The sequence below is a fragment of the Antedon mediterranea genome, chromosome 8 (assembly GCF_964355755.1).
Source record: "Antedon mediterranea chromosome 8, ecAntMedi1.1, whole genome shotgun sequence".
Classification (NCBI taxonomy): domain Eukaryota; kingdom Metazoa; phylum Echinodermata; class Crinoidea; order Comatulida; family Antedonidae; genus Antedon; species Antedon mediterranea.
Window position 1 is genome coordinate 15,765,248 of NC_092677.1, and position 20,941 is coordinate 15,786,188.

The window sequence follows — 20,941 nt, forward strand, 5'->3', positions numbered from 1 at the left end:
ATGCTTTGCCAATCAAACAACACAGTAATGTGCGAGAACGGTATGTGTTACAGTTACTGCCCTTAATACTGCCGTAAGCGAAATCATTCTCTAAGCCTAGTTAGTTCGTACTTAGGACGCAACGACAGGATGCCCAATACTGTAGACGCAACGCAAGACACGGATTAACTGAACAATCGCTTGCCATTGGTCAGCTCCCTTTAGGTGCGCTTAAGTCCTTGCGCTACGTCTTGGTGGGAACCAAGCTATAAACAAACACCTGTATTGCATAGTACCTTACTCCATTCTTTTATTTACCTAAATTGTACAAGATGGTATTTTTCTTCCAAATATTGAAGAAGTTTTAGTAGTTATAACTATAGTACTTGGTTCTATTTCTAAATAGGTGTTCAATATTTTGGCTGCCTTGATGAAACTTGGTATGGTTATAAAGACGAATGTTACAAATACTTCACCAATCCTACAACACATGATGAAGCCGCACAAAGCTGTCAAAGTATTCGAAATGCTGACCTAGCTAGTATCCATTCTTTAGATGAAGATGAGTTTGTACAAACAATCATTCGGAATGTCCGCAAGCACACATGGCTTGGCCTTCACTACTTACAAGAATCTGGTAAAATTTGAATATTTATTTGCAGTCGATTGTATATTTTAGTTATTAGATTACAGTTAAATATACTTTCATCGCTAAAATGCGTGCATAAATATTATTAAAAATGATTTGTAAAATTGATTATAAACTTTACAGTACTGTATCTCCACTATGACAATGTGTCTAGTGTCAAAAATCTGTAATACAAGTTCTCATATGTTACACACATGCCTGTTTCATAACATGCATAGGCTAATGTCCAATAATTATACAGGTTTTATATGTAATTTTTGTGATGCTTTATCACAAAACGGGGTACTAGGCAAACTTAGATACACTCCTGAGAATTATATATACTGATGTACACATGATTTACGGTGGAATTATTCTACTATTTTCTGGAAAAACCAGATTCACTTACGTGCGTGCATAATTATATTTTTCTACGGACCGAACTAATGAGCTCATATATCACCAATAATAATAGATGTTATCAATAACGATATTCACATTATTTATTTTATGTATATTTCTTTACAGATCTTCAATGGACTGATGGCACCGTTGTTGAGTATTTGATTAACGGATTTATTCAAACTGATATAGATGGCAAATGTGCAACATACAGTCAGGATGATCACATTTTCTCTTGGAAATTCATGGATTGTTCAACACAAAATGCATATGTGTGTAAGGATATAAGAGGTAACAAACACATAACAAATCTCGCGTTCTGAATTTTTTCTATCAAATGGGTAAACAATAGCCAACCTTGTTTAGATATAAAATGTACGTGTATTTTTTTTTCTTTCCACAGTTTAACTACTTATTTTTTTTCAGCATTAACCATTTACTTCCACAGCAATTACCAAAAACAATGTCTCCCCCACAGAATATCAACTTGTTACTATTTTAATTTAATAAAGTAAGTATAAGTGTACAGAATATAGGCTAAACAAGAATACACACAATTGAGGAACCGCATGGAAATATTAATAAGATGATATTGGAAGTTACACAAGAATGCAATACCAGTTACAACATCGTGAAAAGCATTAACTGTGTTCGGTGGTATGCAGACCACATCTACTGATCTAATTTAATAATTGACACTGCCGATATAAAAGGTATTATTATCATTATTATCCAAAAATCCCCTACTGTATAAAAGAAAATGATAAAATATTACAATGTATCCGTAATTTACGGTACGTGCAAACAAGTTGAACAATGGATGGATTAAAAATAATAAATGGATGCTGTGATAAAACCGAATGTACATAACATCGAAATGTAAAGAACAATATTGATATGTTTTGCTAGTTATCGTCCTAGTTACTTCTCTTTTGTAATAAAATTAATTTTGTTAGTTTCATAATTTATTATTTATGAGTAGGCCTATACGAATACCAAATATAATGGCATCCTGCCAAGAACTGTCGAGATGTCATTGCATGTTTACACAGTTCCAATTATTTTTGTTGCAAATAATATTATTAAGTTCATGGCAACAGCACGTGTTTATTAATATGGTGGTGTTACAAAAATTATATCTTACGGCAAAACCTAAAGATTAATTTTGACATTGTGACCCACCTTACAAAATGATGTTGAAACAAAACATATTAAAATTGAACAATAATCTCCAGATGTTGCTATTCACAAGGAATTATGTTCGTGTACATTGTCTTATGTTTAGTTCATATTAATTTAATAATAATGATTATTGATTAAATTGGCCCTATTTTGGGTCACATGATTCTACATTATTCTTTTCCAAACAAAATCCATGGCAACAGCGTGTGTTTATTAATATGGTGATGTTACAAAATGTATATCTTACGGCAAAACCTAAACATTAGTTTTGACATTGTGACCCGCCTTAACAAAATGATGTTGAAACAAAACATTATTAAAGTTGAACAATAGTTTCCAGATGTTACGATTCACAATAAATGTTCGTATATAAAAGAATATTATTTCCAACATATTATCAGATATTTTCTTGTTGGCAACAGATGAAGATTCCAGACTATTTCAATGCTGTGTTTTAATATGGACTTGGCACAGGTAAGATGTACGTTATGTAGGCCTACTGCTTATCAGTAAAATTGAATGAAAGTTAATAAACATATTCTTTTCCAATTAAATACCACTTATGGGACGGATTTCGGTTCTTTTATTTTCTATAACCATTTTTATAGTACTTAGTAATTGTAGTAATAACAGTAGGCCTTACTTTTTTAAGGGGGTCTTCAATTAGACAATACCGTAATATTCTTTTTCAATTAAATACCACCTATGGGACTAATTTTCACTCTTTTATTTTTTATAACTATTTTTATAGTACTTAGTAATTGTAGTCATAATAGTAGGCCTTACTTTTTAAGGGGATCTTCAATAAGACAAGACCGTACTAGAAATAGTTGAATATCAATTTCATTGGCAAGTAATGTTAGTTTATCTTTTAATGATGACATAATCTGTATGTGTGTCTGTATTGATTTGTACAAATGAAATTATTTAGATTTTAATCAAATTAATTCTTAAATCGTTTTGTTCAATGAATATACAACTATGTATTGCAGAAAAACTATTTACATTTTGATTAACTGAACACTAGCCTAGCGGTGTCACCACTGTACCAGACAGTGTATTAAAATGAGGCAAATATCACCGAGGAATTACCTATCTATTATACTAATTTACAAATTGACTGCAAGATGATTGATCTATTATTACCATAAATTTCTTTTGTTTTGTTAGGTTTTGATTCTTATATTAATTTGGAAAAGTATTGGTAAGTTCCGTTGTTGTTTTATTGAATGAGCTACTGTACATGGAGCAATGAGCCATGGTACTTTTGTTTAAACATTGATAATTTCCTATAAAATGTAGGTCTCACGAATTAGATTTTTGGTGAGGCCTCTGGAATTCAAAGTAGGCAATAATTCTCACTTGATCCATCTGGGTTTGTTTGTTTGTACTATTTATTGCTATTAATAATATCCACAATACAATACATTATAATTAACAAAATCATACAGAAACAAAGTAATATATATTTATGGTATAGCAGAGTATAATCCTTTAAACTGGCAAACTGTTTCAGAAGGGGTCCTAAAACTTTTTGCTGAATTGAATGCCGCATTATTTAAGTCGTGTATTTTTATATTTTTATAATTTATACAAGTAGTTAATAGTATATTAATATATATCATGAATATTATATATATCAACAGTTTCCGAGTTCGAATCTCGGTTAGGCGGCTTTTTTAATTCTCACAGATTTCTTCATCTTTATCGTTTAAAAATCAATTAATTTTTCCATATATCACCGAGTGATTGTAGTGGAAAGAAGGATAGGGCGATATTTTCTGCGAAATGTGACAACTTTAAATTCACGTACAAAATCTGTTTTTTTTTATAAGGTATATCTGCTTACCAGGCTATTGGTAAGTTTACTTATATTATTTTAGTTCTTTATTTTTAAATGTAAAAACTATTTACTAATTTATAATTTAAACATGTACCCGTATTTTCCCCATAAACATAATTATTAGAACATAATAATAAAATCAGACTTTATTCACTTACGTATACAAAATGAATAATGATTTTCCTAATAACAAGGCCAACAGCCATTAAGTCGCGTGCTACAATGCATAGTGATACCGGACCGACAGACAAACAGACCGACAGACAGACAGACCGACAGACAGACGGACCGACCGACATAGTGAACTATACTGACCGAAATTACTGAACATGTTTAAAAATGTTGAAATGTTTAAAAACATTTATATTTTTTTAATTTACACGTGCGTAGCCTGTCACTTTTGACGTGCTCGTATAACGTAATTTCGAGTTGAAAAGTAAGTCAAGAAAACAGAAATCGGGCAAAAAGAGTGCGCAATAACATTTAACGCGCAGTGTGCGCGCAAAAATCTGCGCACTCATGGCAATTTTGTAAACGCTTAAAATTGCCTGAAACGTACTCTTATTTCATCGAAAATAAATTTTGAAAATTTTAGGCGCGCGTACGCATGCGTTACATGCGCTACGCACGTAATTGTATTGCCATATGATGATTTATGCCCTGAAATTTATGAGTACCAAATTTTATTTAATTGTGATTCATGGTTGTTAAGATATGATTACAAACGTGATTTCGTTAAATCGTGCGTAGACCGCGTAATTTTTTTATTGCGCACCGTGAAATCATAACCACATCGATTCCTGGCCATAAGGAATATTCTGTGAAAAATTGATTTAGCTAGATTAAACTGATATCAAGATAAGGTCATAAAGCGATAAAACGCATAGTGATACCGGACCGACAGACAGACAGACAGACCGACAGACAGACAGACAGACAGACCGACCGACATAGTGAACTATAGAGTCGCTTCCACGCGACTAAAAACAAACATTTAAATTAAACTAAAAACCCATTGTCTGAAAGACAATTTGTCTTTTCCCCGTTAAATTAGTTTTTTCGGTTAAATAATTGCTTTGATCTAATTTCAAATAATGTGACATTAAAATAGCATTATTCAAAAAGTTTAAGTTTTTTAAAACATATATTTTTTCAGGGGAACAATATCTTTCAAATATTGGTAATTCAATATTGATCATTCCTTTTTTTGGGATTTTGGGTGGAAAACTCAGATTTCAGATTAATCTGAGTTTTCTCGATCTGGAACGCTCATATTATCAAGATCTGAATTTTTAGTTCCATTCTTCAACTAAAAAAATCATCGATCATCAAATAGGTCGTTCCATTATTACTCAGAGGGTAAGTTATTTGAAATACTACAGTATTGTACGTTTTCATCATAAAGAAAATACAGTAGATATCACTGTAAAATTTGGACTTAGTATTTAGGCTTAGCCTAGCTGCTAAGCAAACTCAATTCAAGGCTCACCGTGTGAGCCGCGATCGCGATGTATCGGAAAGAGTAGACTTAGCCCTACTAGGCTAGAGGGATGCTTGGTCAACTTGTACCCAAACTAACTGGTACCCAAGCCAACTCGTACCCAACTTAAATATTAATTAGTAAGAAAACGTATAATCAATATTAATAGAATAATAGTGTAGTATTTCCAAATAACCTACCCTCTAATTAATATTTAGGAAAACATTACACGATGTTGTTAAACTTGTTGATCTTAAAGATAATAGGCTTGTCGCTATTGAGGTTGGCAAGGGTAGGTATAAAACCTTATTTGTTAACCTGTACTTACCCTATGAATGCGACGACAACTTTGGTGAATATTTACAATATTTAGGTAAAATCAAAAGTATTGTTGAAGAGTTTGACAATGACAAAGTAGTCCTTGTTGGTGATTTTAATTCTGATCCTAAGAAAAAATTCGGTAACGAATTGATTGATTTTTGCACTGAGTATAACTTGGTTATATCTGATTTGGAATACTTTGGTCATTACTCAGGTACGTTTACTTATTTTAGTGATGCTCACAGTACCACAAGTTGGTTAGACCATGTTGTGAGCACTCATAGTTCCCATTCTCTGCTGTGTAATTTTATAGTTAATTATGATTTTATGTATTCTGATCACTTTCCTATTTCGTTTGACTATTTAGGCATTGATATTTGTGATGATTGTAATGACAAGGGTGAAAATATGCATGAATCCTCAAAAACTATCAGAGTTAACTGGAATAATGTTAAGAGGGAGGATATAAACAATTTTAATGAGATAACTGAATCCTTACTTAGTAACCTTTATTTTATTTATTTTCTTTATTTATATTTTTTTCTTCTCTTAATTTAAATATTTTGTAAAGGCAATCCCGTCACAAGATTGTAATCTTTTTGGGATTTGCCTTCGTCCATTTTCTTGTTTTATCACTTGCCATTTTGTTTTTGTCACTTTTGTCTTTTAGACGTGAATAGATGTTCCTTGAATTGAACCTTACTCTCAATTGCGATGGTATACTTTGTAATGATTCCTCAAGTAAAGATGAATGCCATTGCAATGATATTAGTGATTTATATGACAATGTTATTGAGTGTCTGAGAGTCAGTTCTGAGGGGTGTTTTAAGTCGACTAAAAATCAAAAAGTCAATGTTGTCCCTGGGTGGAATAACTGAGTAGCTGGATTTCATAAACATGCCCGGGAAGCATTTTTGAAGTGGCGTGGGTTGGGTAAACCCAGATATGGCCACATCTATTAACACATGAAAATCACTAGATCTAATTTCAAAAATGCCCTCAGAAAGTGTAAATCCAACGAAGAAATGCTAAGGGCGGACTCGATGGCCAAGTCTTTTGACGATAAGGACTATAATAGTTTCTGGGGTAAGGTTAAGAAATCCAGCTACGCCAATTCCCAGTCTAACATTATTGGTAGTGCTAAGGGCGAAAATGACATTTGTGACCTATGGCGTCAACATTTCTCCGATTTATTTAATAGTATTGACTCATCTGAGCATAAGACTGTTGTTAATGAAACTCTTGAAAACTGTACAGACGGTGAAATTGATGTTTCACCCCATAATATTAAGCTATTAATTGACAAATTGCCCAATGCTAAAGCAGCGGGATATGATGGTCTATGCAATGAGCATTTCAAATTCGCTTCTGAGCGACTTAGTATTATTTTAAGTGTATGTTTTAAGGCTATGTTTGTTCACGGGTTTGTTCCAAGTAATCTCACAAAAGTCACGCTTGTGCCGGTAATTAAATCTAAATTAGGGAATATCACTGATAAAGGGAATTATCGGCCAGCTTCTAAACTTCTAGAGTCTGTAATGATACAACATTGTGGTAATTCACTGGACTCCCATGACAACCAGTTTGCCCTCAAATCTGGTCACTCAACCGAATTGTGTATATTTGCTCTTAAACAGATTATCGAGCATTACAACAATCATGGTAGCCCAGTTTATTGCTGTTTCTTGGACGCTAGCAAAGCCTTTGATAAAGTGAGCCACTGGACACTTTTCACGACCATATTTGACAGGGGTACCCCTTCACCTGTAGTTAAGATACTGAGGTCATGGTATAGGAATCAGGAATTTGTTGTCAGGTGGGGAAGTTCCGTTTCCGATTCTTTCACTGTTCGTAATGGGGTTCGCCAGGGAGGCGTTATGTCCCCTCTACTTTACAATGTGTACACTGATCCGTTAACTGGTGAACTGACTAAGTCAAAAGAAGGTTGTGAAATTAACAGTCTTAAACTGAATTGCCTAAGCTTTGCCGATGACTTGGTCCTTTTGGCTCCGTCAGTGACTCGCTTACAAAGCATAATTGGACTCTGTGAAGGTTTTGCTAGTGACCATGATATTACTTTTAATGAAACCAAATCCAAATGCTTGCTATTTTTCCCGAAAGTCCGCAACCTCAAAGGTGTTCCACATATTACCTTAAATGGGGCACCTCTAATCGTTGATAATTCAATAACCTATCTTGGTCATGTGATTAGTAATAACCTGAGTGATGAAAGTGACACCAAACGTCAATATCGATCTATTTGCATTAGGGCCAACTCTCTAAATAGAAAGTTTGGAAAATGTTCTACTAAGACTAAACGTTATCTATTTAAGAGTTACTGTGTCAGCATGTACTGTTCAACCTTATGGTGTAGATATAATAAGAGCACTCTGAGATCACTGAAAGTATGTTATAATAATGCCTTACGTTTGCTGCTGAAGCAGCCTAGACATTGTAGTGCAAGCATGATGTTTGTCTTAAATGACGTCCCATCCTTTGATGAGTTCATTAGAAAATCTGTTTTTAGTTTTAAAAATCGTGTGAACACAAGTAGTAATTCCTTGATCATGGCCATTAATCGCCACGTTCTTAATGTGTCAAGAATGCACATACAATGGAATGCTTTGTTGCATTGACTTTATATATTTACATATCTTTGTTTTTGTTCTATGAGCTGTTAGATTAAGATTGTTTTTCTCTCTTTTGCTATGGATATAATATTATGTCACCATGATATTCCGAAATAAAAAGATAAATGAATGAATGAATGAATAATGGAACGATCCAAATATCCAAGACTCAGATCTTGATATCCGAGTTTTCTATAGATCTAGAAAATTGAGATATATCTGATATCGGAGTTTTCTAGACACAAGTGAATATAAAATGTTAATTGTTTGGGTTACCCTGGGTAAAGAAATATTATTATAGGCCTACATAATGAATGATAAAAATAAATGATATTAGTAATAATAGTAGTACGGATAATAGTAGTAATAATAGTAGTAGGCCTAATAGTAGTATAGTATTATTAATAACTAGTAGTACAACATCAACAAGAGCATATTGTATATGGTTATGATTTGATCAAAGACGTAGAAGAATCGCATTGTCGCGATAGAATTTCTTAAATATTATGTATTTCTTTATTTATTGATTTCATTTCATCAAACAGAACCATCGTACTCGTATAATAATCCATGCAACTACACTCGTCATTCAAATTGGTATGTAAACCTAACGTGTGACACTTGGAATGGCGAACGACAAGATGATGACGTTGTTATAAAAGGTTACACAATTGAGTATTGGCTCACCAAGTTACCGAATCGAGTTTACAACATCACTGTTAACAAACCTATCTCGTCGCAATATACGGTCTTATTGCATAGTAGCTATTACTACTCACATCAGGTCACAGTTTTGGTGAACTATGAATCTAACGGAACTGATGTGGTTGGATCAAGGAGCCCTCTACTGAATATATCGAAAGGTTTTCTGTTTATTTATTGCTATATTTCTGCTTTTCTCACTGTTATGTACGTTCAACATTTTGTTAAAATTGTTTACTTTATACATTTAATTTGGTGATTTTATGTAACCTGGATTTTTTTTAATAACATGTATATTAAAAAAATGTCCAATTTTGTTATTAGTATTTGATATTATGTCGTAAGTTTTATTATTTATATTTTCCCAAAGCTTTTCGTCTAAACAAATAGTTTTGTTATGCTTTAATTATCACCTATTATTTGTCACCTATTTTAATAAAGCATAGCACCACCAATTTGACGTATTTTGCCCAATTTTTTTCCGTATTATTATTATTGTATGTTATTCAATGTTGTATTGTTAACTGGCTTACATTTTCTTTAGAAAAAACACCAGATATCACTGCGTTTAGCAATAAGGCCTACATGGTAACACAGACAAACACAATTAAGGTGCGTTCGTATACACCCAAAAATGACAAATTAAACGTCTCCTATGGAGTAGGATTATGGGTAGATGACAACGGAACACATTTTAGGGAAAGAGAACTTAACAACAGATATGTGGACGTGGACGTGGACGACGACAACCTTAATAGTGATAGAACTGTTGATGTTCCAGTAAACTCTATTTTCACCGAAGGTACAACACTTTCGAAATACGAACACAACAATGCCGATGCATACGGTTTACAATTTCCCCATAGCGTTGGTGTTCGCAGAGTCGGAGTAAAATACATGTGGACAGAATTTAATGGAATTGTTGCGTCGACATCAATGGTATTTATAGAACAGAATTGTAAGTGTACTTTATTCAATGTGTCTATTCAATTACTGTAGTACTAAACTTAACGGGTGGAAATTAGATATTAACTTAACATTTAACATATAATGCGATGTGTGAAATGTGATTTGAGGTAGTAACAGATATCGCCAAAACTATCAACTCGCCACGTCTGTTTATTATTCAACTTTGTATCATGAATTTTCTAGCAGGAAAATATTTAATTACCCTAAATTATTTAAATAAAACTATCTAGTACGTTCATATAAGTAGGCCTGTGTTTAAGATAAGACATTTTTGATCGTTATTTTCTAATTCGTAGCTCCGATCGTACAAGAGCACCGAACTATATCGACCAGTATTGGTGAATCTATTCAATTGGCTGTAGCACTTGTTAGCATTGACAATACTATGCTGCGATGGAAAAAAGATGGCAGTATTGATATATCAGAATGGAACGGTATGAGTAACGTGACTATTGAGAATGTTCGAAGGAAGGATGACGGTATTTACGAATGCTACCAGGAGGGTCATCGGAACGAAGGAAAACACGCAATAGTTCGAGTGATCGTTCGAGGTAAGTCTTTTTTATAGAATGCTCTATGGGAACTTAATTTACCACGTGCATCATAAAATCATTACAAGGTTTCTCGCAAGCAATTTAGAAAACAGGGGTATATTCTTGAACAGGAAAGTGGAATTCTACAACAGTAATTGTTTGTAATTATTGTTATTGTAGGCCTAATTGTTTTTGATCAAATTATTGAATGAATTGAATTTGTAAAAGCAATCAGTATTGGTAATATAAAGTGCTCAGAAAGAAATAAACATTTGCATAACATATTTCAGAGTGTCCACGGGGAAAGTGGTTCCCTCCAGACTGCGCGTTAGACTGCCCTGTATGTTACAATGGCGGTGTTTGTTCTGAATTTGGATCATGCGTCTGTCCTCCAGGATTTAAAGGCGATAACTGTGAACAAGGTAATGAACTTCTATCAAATTTACTTTGAACCAAAATACTATTATTTCTAAAAGCAATTTGCGTCGATACGTTGTATCTGCGTTCTTGCGTTGCGTCCTTAGCGGGGGAAGCAAGCTTAATTGGCTACACAATTAAGAACTGCAACCTGTTCGGTAAGCTATGTTTCATGTAGATCTTAATTGCTCACTCAGTAGATGTATAACTGCATGTTTTGTTTTATGAAGCATGTGGATATAATAATTGGGGACGAGACTGTACAATTGTTTGTAGCTCTACTTAGCCAAGAATTTTAATAAGGAACAGGTAAACATTACATTGTATTGTTCAGAATGTAATACATTTCATACTATATGTATAGCATGTGGAATCAATAATTGGGGACGAGATTGTACAATTCTTTGTAGCTCTGGCACCCCTGGATGCCCAGGTATATTATACGGCCTGCCTGATCCATATGGATGCTCATGCTTCACGGGATATGAAGGGATAGAATGCAATAATGGTAATGTTACACTTCTTATAATTATATACTTTTTCAGATATGCCTACTAAAATATTTTACCCAAACGAGGCTCGACATTTTTATTTTAATTCAAACATTATGTAAGAACAATAAAAAAAGGATAATTATAAATACATGTTTTATTTCCTAACAAACAATTAATATTCGTCACTGTGGTAGCTTAACATATTATTAAACAAAACGTATTGTGTTGTTCAGAAGCATCTAAGAGAAGGCACGAAACTACAATAAAACTGGTTGTATTATTCCATTGTGACTTTTGTTCAACTTTAGAATGCGACGCTGGTATGTATGGACCAAACTGCTTGCTTGAATGTCACTGTGACGAAAATAGCTGTGACAGGACAAGTGGTTGTACTATAACTGCAACATGCCACAGTGGATACACTGGAGAAAGGTGTTTATGTAAGTCATTTTACTAACTGTAGAAAGACACTAATTGATGAATCCTTGGCCTTCCATAGAATTATAACGTTTTAGATCTTCGGAGGGCTAGCCACATGATGCCATTTTAACCAGTAACGTTCTTGTATTTGCATAGGCTATGTAATAATATATACTATACTAAAATATGTTTGTAGGTCTGAATACTGTATTATAAACAACAAGGGCATATACAAGGCTGCAGTCGCGTGCTCAAGTTAGTGTTTACCGACCAACCGACCGAGATAGTGAGCTGTATAGAGTCGCGAATAAATAATAAAAATTTAATAGAAAAAACTCATTTAGTGCTGGGTTTGTTGTGCTAAAATAGTATAATTCATAAATACACACATGTATGTTTTATAATGTTTTTTTGTGTGTTCTCAGATAGAAGTGAGGATGTTGATTGCCCTGATGGGTTCTATGGGCCAGAATGCACCAAAGTATGTCATTGTAAACATTCATCAACTTGTAATCGTACCAGTGGAAGTTGCCCAGACGGTGATCATTGCGCCGAAGGTTGGGCTGGCTTAGGTTGTCAACAGGGTAGGATATTAAATCATATTCCTTTAAAATAAACATTGTTTTCTTTATCATTATATGGCATGCCGATACAACATAATGTTTTAAAGAATATAAGCTTCTCTGTCCCACAATTTAAACTTTTGTCTTTAAACTATAAAACAATCTACGAGTACCTTAACATATTAATCAAAATGTATGAAGATATTGAGACGGTTCAAATATAAAGGCGGGAAACGTTAACACTTAATACATATGGTAGATACCTCAAACCTAAAAAATACCATACAAATACTTAATGTTTATAGGAGTGCGATGGTACACATAATGCATGAGGCAAAAGATGAGGCGAAGCCGAGTTAAAATGTAATTTAATATTTCACCGAATGAAATTATTTGTACCGTTGCACGATTATAAAACATTCATACCTCTGTTATTTATGTGTCAATAACCGAAACACAATCCTAGGCCTGGGCTGGGCCTTGTGTAGGAAGATTAGCAATATTTAAAAATCTCCAGACAACTGAAACTGATCTAGACTAATTCTGATTTTTCCCAACAATTCCACGTCTTATAGAATTATCAAAATCATACAAACGATCTAAAGCTAATTTAAGTGCTGTTTTTGGTTTAAAATAACATATATCGCTTTCCAAAAATGTTAGTTTCGATAGAGTGAACCGTTATTTTTTTCGTACAAACAAAACTAAACTTTACACACGATCTTCAAATAATGACAAATATATTTAGGTGTGTTATAATAACAGTTTATTGGGAAAAACTATGTTAGGTACGGTACCGTAATTATCATGAATGAATTAAACGTTCATTTATTAAGATGCAAACTGTGTTCTTATATCTGTTGTATTTTATAAAGCTGGTCAGCCTAGGCCTAAAAATAATTTATTTCCAAACCCATCACATGGCTTTATCTATTTCAGCCCTTCCAGCTCTAAGTGATGCTCCATTTATTGAAACGTCTGGTAATAACATAAAAGCTTATTGGTCAAACTGGACACTAAATAATGATTATGGCCGAGGAATCGTTAAAAGTTATCAATTACTGTTTTGGTCAGATACCAATACCAGTGATTTAAGTACGTTAAACATTACAAACGGTGTTGAAGCAATCGTATCTTGGACTCAAGTGGACTACTACACGGAATATTGCTTTGCGGTTAAAGTATTTACAGAAATAGGACAGCAATTATTCCTAGGAGAGGCAAGTCCTATGAAAGATCACAAAATATGTAAGTAATCTAACAATAATGACATCGTCTATTAAAAATCTGAAAAGATTTTTCAAAATACGTTTAGTGGAGTTTAAGCATATAACTTATAACTGTGAATCCAATTTTGGTTGTATCCTACAAAAGAACCATTTTCGACAGTGCTGACAGTGTGCTATGAATACGGTACCTCGCTGTTTAAAGTGACATTATATCGTCACTGATGGGGTGAGTATAGAGTCTTTCCATTCTCGACATGTCATCTAAATTGTTTTGAAACTTGCATACATTTTACAATTAGTTAATTATTCATATCTAGATCCGCCGTCTTTACTCCGTCCGCCATCGTTACTGTCACGTAACTCCCTGGGCGTCAACATTACTTGGAATGAATGGACGTACGCCTTTGACAAGGGCATTGGCAATGTAACAGCCTACATCGTTGAATGGTGGTATGCAGTGTCTGCAGCTGACGTCGGTGAAATCAGGTGTACCGGAGATACATCAGAAGGAATACTTATTCCAAATATAACGTATGATTCTATCTTGGTTGTCACCATCAGGACAATGTACGTAGATGGCAGTGGTGAGCAAAAAGGAGAACCCAGTCCAGTTCTGGTCATTTTAAAAGGTTGGTCTAATTATTTGACTGGGTTATGTTTTAGATATTCTAACTGTTGTGGGTTTACTCATCAGCCGAAAGTTATAAATTACAAAGATTACTTTAAATAATCCAATAATTAATATAAAATACTGTTGTACGTACGTAACTACATTACATTTAACACAATATTTAAAGAATGCAATACGATCAATTTAAAACTAGGCCTACATTTAATTTCTTTTCAGATAACTGCCCCTACGATTGGAAACTATTAGAAGATACTTGTTATTTTTTAGATGGCAGTTTACTTAACTGGAATGACTCTAACGCATTCTGTCAAAAACAAAATGCATCTTTGGTGTCTATAACAACACAAATCGAAAATGAATACATTAAACAGTTGGCACAGGACAAATTATATGATTATATTTGGATTGGATTGAGTTTCCAGAGCTTTTCTAGGAACTGGTATTGGATTACGGAAGAGATACTTTTGTATAAAAGTATGTACAGTAGATGATATCATTTACATAGCTCGATGGACATGAGCTTTATACTTTAGATCACCTACTAAGGGGACACTTTGAATTCTGTTCCGGTTAGTTATAAAATGGGAGCTTTAAAGTGCTGGAGAACGAAGCGATGTATTATTAGTATTATGTTTCGTTAAAAAAACAAGCGCCGATGTTTAATCTCTATCTAGGTCACTTTTGTAGGCCCCGAGGATGTCCTCTTAATCTAATAAAGGTCTATATATAAATATTTATATTTGTATTAAGTAATCAAAATAGTTGTAATTATTTTTTTTTGGAGAAATTTCGGTCGAAATACAATTACGGTACAGTATTACGTAATGTTCACGAGAATGTAATTTATTTTTCTACCAAGATTGGCAAGGAACACCAGACAACGCAATGGGAGAGTGTGCATATTTTTACACATCGAATGGTTTTTGGTCAAATAGGCCTTGTCAATCAATTAACAGAGTAATGTGCGAGAAAGGTAAATGTTTAGTTACTGCCCTTACTTACTACTGCCCTAAGCGAACACTTTCTGTAAGGTCTAGTTCCTACTTAGGACGCAAAAAAGCAACACAAGTAAAATTGGTCAGCTCGCTTAAAGCTTGGTTCCCACTAGAACGTAACGCAAGGACGTAAACGCAATCATTGGTCAATTCACTTGCGTTGTGTTACGTCCTTGCGTTGCGTCGCTAGTGGGAACCACGCTTTAGGTGTGCTTACGTCCTTGCGTTGGGAACCAAGCTGTAGGCAAACACATGCATTTTATAGTAATCCCTTCTTTTATTTTACTTTACGTCACCTGAACGATTTTTTTGGACAAGAAATAACGTTTCTATTTACCGAACTTTACAATGTTGTACTTTTCTTCCAAATCAGTCTTAATAGTTATAATAGTACTTAGTTCTATTTCTGAATAGGTGTTCAAAAATTTGGTTGTCTTGACGAAAGTTGGAATGGTTATAAAGACGAATGTTACAAATACTTCAACAATCGTACAACACACGATGAAGCCGCACAAAGCTGTCGACATTTCCGAAATGCTGACCTAGCTAGTATTCATTCTTTAGATGAAGATGAGTTTGTTGAAAGCATCATTCGAAACTTCAACAAGGACACATGGCTTGGCCTGAACTACTCAAAAGAATCTGGTAAAACTGTGTATTGATCAAATTGTAATCGAATGTATGTTTTACTTACTATGTCCAGAACTGTACGTTTACTCAACTGGATACTTTCCGTTGGGTAGGGCTAAAAATGTGCATAATATTATTCAAAAAGTTTTGTAAGAGTGTAAACTATGTGATACCACCCGATTATCAGTACTGTATCTCCACATATGACAATATTGTCTATTATAGACGAAATCTACAATACAGATGTTCCACAAACATACCTGTATCATTTGAGGTTAGGTTATGGTTCAATGATTTAGGTTGTATGTGCTGATGTTGATGCTTTATCACTGGGCAAATTAAGATACACTACTGAGAATTAGAGTGCACAGTAATTATATATTGATTAACAAAAGGTGGAGTGACCTACACATCATTACGGTAGAAATATTCTATAATTTTTTTTGGAAAAAAAAAAGTTCACTCACATGCGTGCGTAAAAGTTTATTTTCTGCGTACCAGACTAATGGGCCCATATATCACCATGAATAATGGTATATTAATAGACGTTATCAATAATGATATTCACATTATTTTATGTATATTTGTTTACAGATCTTCAATGGACTGATGGCACCGTTGTTGAGTATGTGATTAACGGACTTAATCAAACTTATATAGATGGCAAATGTGCAGCATACAGTCAGGATAACATTTTCTTCTGGAAATTCATGGATTGTTCAACAGAAAATGCATATGTGTGTAAGGATATAAGAGGTAACAAACACATAACAAATCTCGCGTTCTGAACTATTTCTATCAAATGGGTAAACAATAGCCAACGTTTTTAACATAACATGTATGTTTTCCTTCCACAGTTTAACTACCTATCTTTTTTTTAGCATTAACAATATTTATTCCCACAGCATTAACTAAGAAAATTTCTTCCCACAGATCAACATGTTATTACTAATTTTAAATTTTAATTTAATAAACTAAGTATAAGTGTACAGAATATAGGCTAAACAAGATTACAAAAAGTAATTAATGAGTCGCATGGAAAGAATAATATAATCCAGAGGAATTGGAAGTTACAGCACAATGCATGCAACAGGAAGAAAATCTACTACTGTGGTCGTCGTTATAATTCTCACAACGATTGGGTAAGCCTTTAAATAGCATTGGTTTAGTTGTTATAGCCAATTTACACAGACACGTGGTAACGGTAATACAAATATAGAATCCATGTTATTCCTTATGACCATTTACACAACGCAACAAGAAATGTTCACTGGACACATTCTGAAATTTGGCCAGTCGACTTGCACATATCAGTCGACGTATAGTGGACGTGCTAATCGAAAGTTCATATAAAGTGATTTTAGTTTACTTGTTGTTGATATTGCTGCTATCAATGCTGCTTAAATCTACCAAGGAAGCGTACTGATTTTTACAAATGAAAATAAATTTACATTTTTCTTTTGTAGAATGGTCAACATACATTTGAACATAACGTTTGACTGATGGTATACAAACTAAAATCCAAATGCTGTTATGAGGTTTGTAATAGTTGCAACATCTAATGAATAACTCACAAAAAATCACAAAACCTGTTTCATCTGTTTATTTATCATCTCAGTTGATAACATTTATCCATCCAATATGGTGCTATTTTCTGTTGAAAAATCCATGAATTTCCAGAAGGAATGTGATCATCCTGACTGTATGCTGCACATTTGCTATCTATATCAGGTTGATTAATACTTTGCTATTTATATCTTACATTTGATCTTTTATAATTGAAGGAATAATTGAAAGTAGCTACTGAAAAATGACTATTAAAAGATGGATGCAACTGACGTTCTAAACAGACCCGATCCTGACACACGGCACATCCACCCAAAGAGTATCTGGAAATAAATACCGACCTCCAACAAAGGACTAGCTCATGGAAGCTACCAAGAATCTAAAACATTGACATTGTATGCAGAAATTTTGAAAGATGATATGGTTACTTTGTATTTTGCAAAGGTATTACAAACATTGTGTCAGACTGGACAAAGTGCCTCACTGTTAGGCTAGAGTGATCTTGGAAAAGATGACAAATGGCAAGGAATAACTCTTCTTTTCATGATATTTTATGAATTTGTGGCATGAAACAATTGGAGAATGACCTTGACAACCGATATCCAATATCTCCACGCGTTAGCAAATTAGAAATGAATACAGTGAATCGAATTCAAAATATCTGGAGTATTCTGGGTGGTGGAATGTGTTTCGACTCAAACTAGTTTGGCACTCTGTTTCATACTATATTACTTGAGCTCGAAAAGTTTACAGACAAAAATCGAAACGCCGAATAGATGATTAATATAAAGCAAGGCCAACAGCCATAAGTCGCGTGCTCTCAGAAAAAAGGAACTTTCAAAAAGTAATGTACTTTAAAACTTTTCTGTACATCAAAACAGTTCAAAAAGTACAGAAAAGCGATAAAACGCATAGTGATACCGGACCGACAGACAGACCGACCGACCGACATAGTGAACTATAGAGTCGCGTCCACGCGACTAAAAACACAATATAACTACAGATTTGTCTATGTATGGAACTCATAGCCAACCTTCAATGATCTGGTTAAAAGCATACTGTATAATGAAAGTAACGTAATTCTTAAGCGGTTGAATAATTGTGTACTAAACATCGATAGCCAGTAATCGCTCCAATCTGCGTCCAGAATGCTCAACACACAAACAAATATTATTTCATTATAAGCAGAAGTGTAAACACTTAATTGTATTGTACTTGTTACATACATTTCTAATGGGGCGTTTCTTACAAAATAAAAATAAAACACCGACAGTAGCTTATTGTGATATTAAATTGTAGAACAAAAGATAATCTTACTAGTCAGATTTTACTAAATAATCTACTTTTAGGATATATTTAATAAAATTATTTACTTTGACCAGAAATTGGATCTTTTGTGATTTTTTGGAGAAGTTACTGAATAACTATTACAAACTACAAAACGGCTTAGACAAAGTTTGTTAATCTTTATATTGGGGGGGGGGGGGATCGCCCGGTTGTAGCCAAATGTGCTGCGCATCACACAAATTTAGTTCAAATGCTAATATGCATTGCATTGTAATATATACAACTCTTAATAAGACAGAAATTTCATAAGTCAACAGTAATGTAGCTTATTCTAATATTGAATCGTAATAGAAAATTATTCATACTCTTGATCTGAGGAAGAGTTGGTGTTACACAAAATATATATAAATTGTTACTAGTTGTTTTACTATACCATTTTGATTTAGTCTGTTGCTTTTTTCTCCATTGAGATACAGCCACTGATAACACAGCATGTTCATTTATTTCAGTAATTTGACTATACAAAATCCGGTGAATATTGTAAGTCCTATTTACAATTTAGCTTTAACTTCTCCTCATTTATTATTTATAAGTACCAGACCAATATATTATAAGTAAACAAACGTATTGTATTGTGTTCAGCTGTTAGTTGTTTACTTAGTTTAAATTAATTTTGCAACGATCATTGTTCATTAAATCGATTATTGTATACGTGGTGTAACTTTCTTTTGCAAACAATGTCCATAGCAACAGCGTATCCGAAAATACATAAGATAGCCTATTTCCAGTATAGAAACTGGTATTGAAAAAAATGTTTTAAAACAACTGATAAGCAACCTAATAAGTGTAATGTTTAAAAAATGTATCACATTTGTACATTGCACTTGAATATAAAATCTAAACAGTGCAACAATTATTTACGAAAATATCAATTGATTGGTTTTAGATAAAGTTAAAAAAGCTCCAAATAAAGACACGAGTGTTTCGATCTAATTCCATTGAAATGATGATCATGGTGGTATGCTATAATTATTATCATAGTTGATGTATCTAATTCATTTATTGAGTAATATAACTTGATTAGACTTATGATAGAGAAGCCATAGATTACTATTTCATTGGAATAAGTTATGCTATATAATTATCTTTGAATAAAGTATTATTGTTAATAAAATCAGGCAAGAATCACATTTTACGGTTAAAACGAAATGGTACTGCGCATGTGCGGTATATCCTATCGCGATATCTATGTATTACTTGAACTGTAAATAAATTACTTTAATTTCTTTAGGTTCGTAATGTAATATTTATAGCGGTCTATTAAGTAATGTGCCAATGCTACAACAGTGATACTTTGTACACAGAGAATGAAATACATTAAACATACAGACAAGTGCTGTTCATTGTAATGCATGTTGTTTTTTACAATACCATTAAAGAATGGAATAATTTACCAATTAACATTAAGGAATCGCAAACTGTTTGCTGTTTTAAAAGTAAAGTTAAAAAGTATCTACAGGAACGGACACTTGCATTAGAAACTATTTAAAAAGCGCTACCTCTATATTTGATAGTCTTATTGTTAGTATTTTTATTAATAATTATATGTTTCATTGTATGTCTTTTTTTGCTGTTCTTTCAAAGGACCTCATTGGAAACAAGTCCGTAGAGGACTTTTATGAGTTATCCTTGGCATCCTTCTTGTTTTATTCATGGTTTTTTATATATGTTATTTTTTAATTGTACTATGTTTGTGATTTTTTATGTACTGATGCCGAAATAAATTAAATCAAATTCATCGGTTTTTTTAACATTATGTCTCACATTGTTCAGGAAATAGATCATTAACTAGAGGCAATATAACATAAACCCAGTTATATGAAGTGTTTGACCTTTGACCTAAGACAGAAAAGAAGAAATATTCTTTAGAAAAACAGAACCCAGTCAGAAGAGTAGGTAACTGACTAGGTAAAGAAAGAAAGATTTGTTTGAAAAACATAAGCAAGTTATCAGAGGCTGACTGCTGGGTAACAAGTGTCC

The 20,941-nt window shown here is 33.3% G+C and overlaps 2 protein-coding genes across 3 annotated transcripts; both read left to right on the forward strand.

The window, feature by feature from the left end:
- Positions 1-1,417, forward strand: LOC140057654 (NKG2-D type II integral membrane protein-like). Its single transcript, XM_072103373.1, has 4 exons — positions 1-40; positions 386-616; positions 1,136-1,300; positions 1,413-1,417. Exons 1-4 carry the CDS (start codon positions 1-3, stop codon positions 1,415-1,417), a joined length of 441 nt encoding a protein of 146 aa, XP_071959474.1.
- On the forward strand, positions 1,332-20,674 carry LOC140056390 (uncharacterized). Of its 2 annotated transcripts, XM_072101751.1 has the most exons (19): positions 1,332-1,722; positions 2,593-2,665; positions 3,362-3,395; positions 4,027-4,050; positions 9,011-9,328; positions 9,712-10,125; positions 10,433-10,687; positions 10,960-11,091; positions 11,451-11,594; positions 11,889-12,020; positions 12,426-12,584; positions 13,503-13,811; positions 14,110-14,421; positions 14,640-14,897; positions 15,283-15,396; positions 15,833-16,063; positions 16,643-17,190; positions 17,515-17,586; positions 17,833-20,674. In XM_072101751.1, exons 2-17 carry the CDS (start codon positions 2,636-2,638, stop codon positions 16,834-16,836), a joined length of 3,060 nt encoding a protein of 1,019 aa, XP_071957852.1. In that variant the 5' UTR covers positions 1,332-1,722; positions 2,593-2,635; the 3' UTR covers positions 16,837-17,190; positions 17,515-17,586; positions 17,833-20,674. The 2 variants fall into 2 exon arrangements, with proteins under 2 accessions (XP_071957852.1, XP_071957853.1); XM_072101752.1 differs by lacking the exon at positions 1,332-1,722 and having other exon boundaries at positions 2,332-2,665.
- Positions 20,675-20,941: the final 267 nt, after the last annotated feature.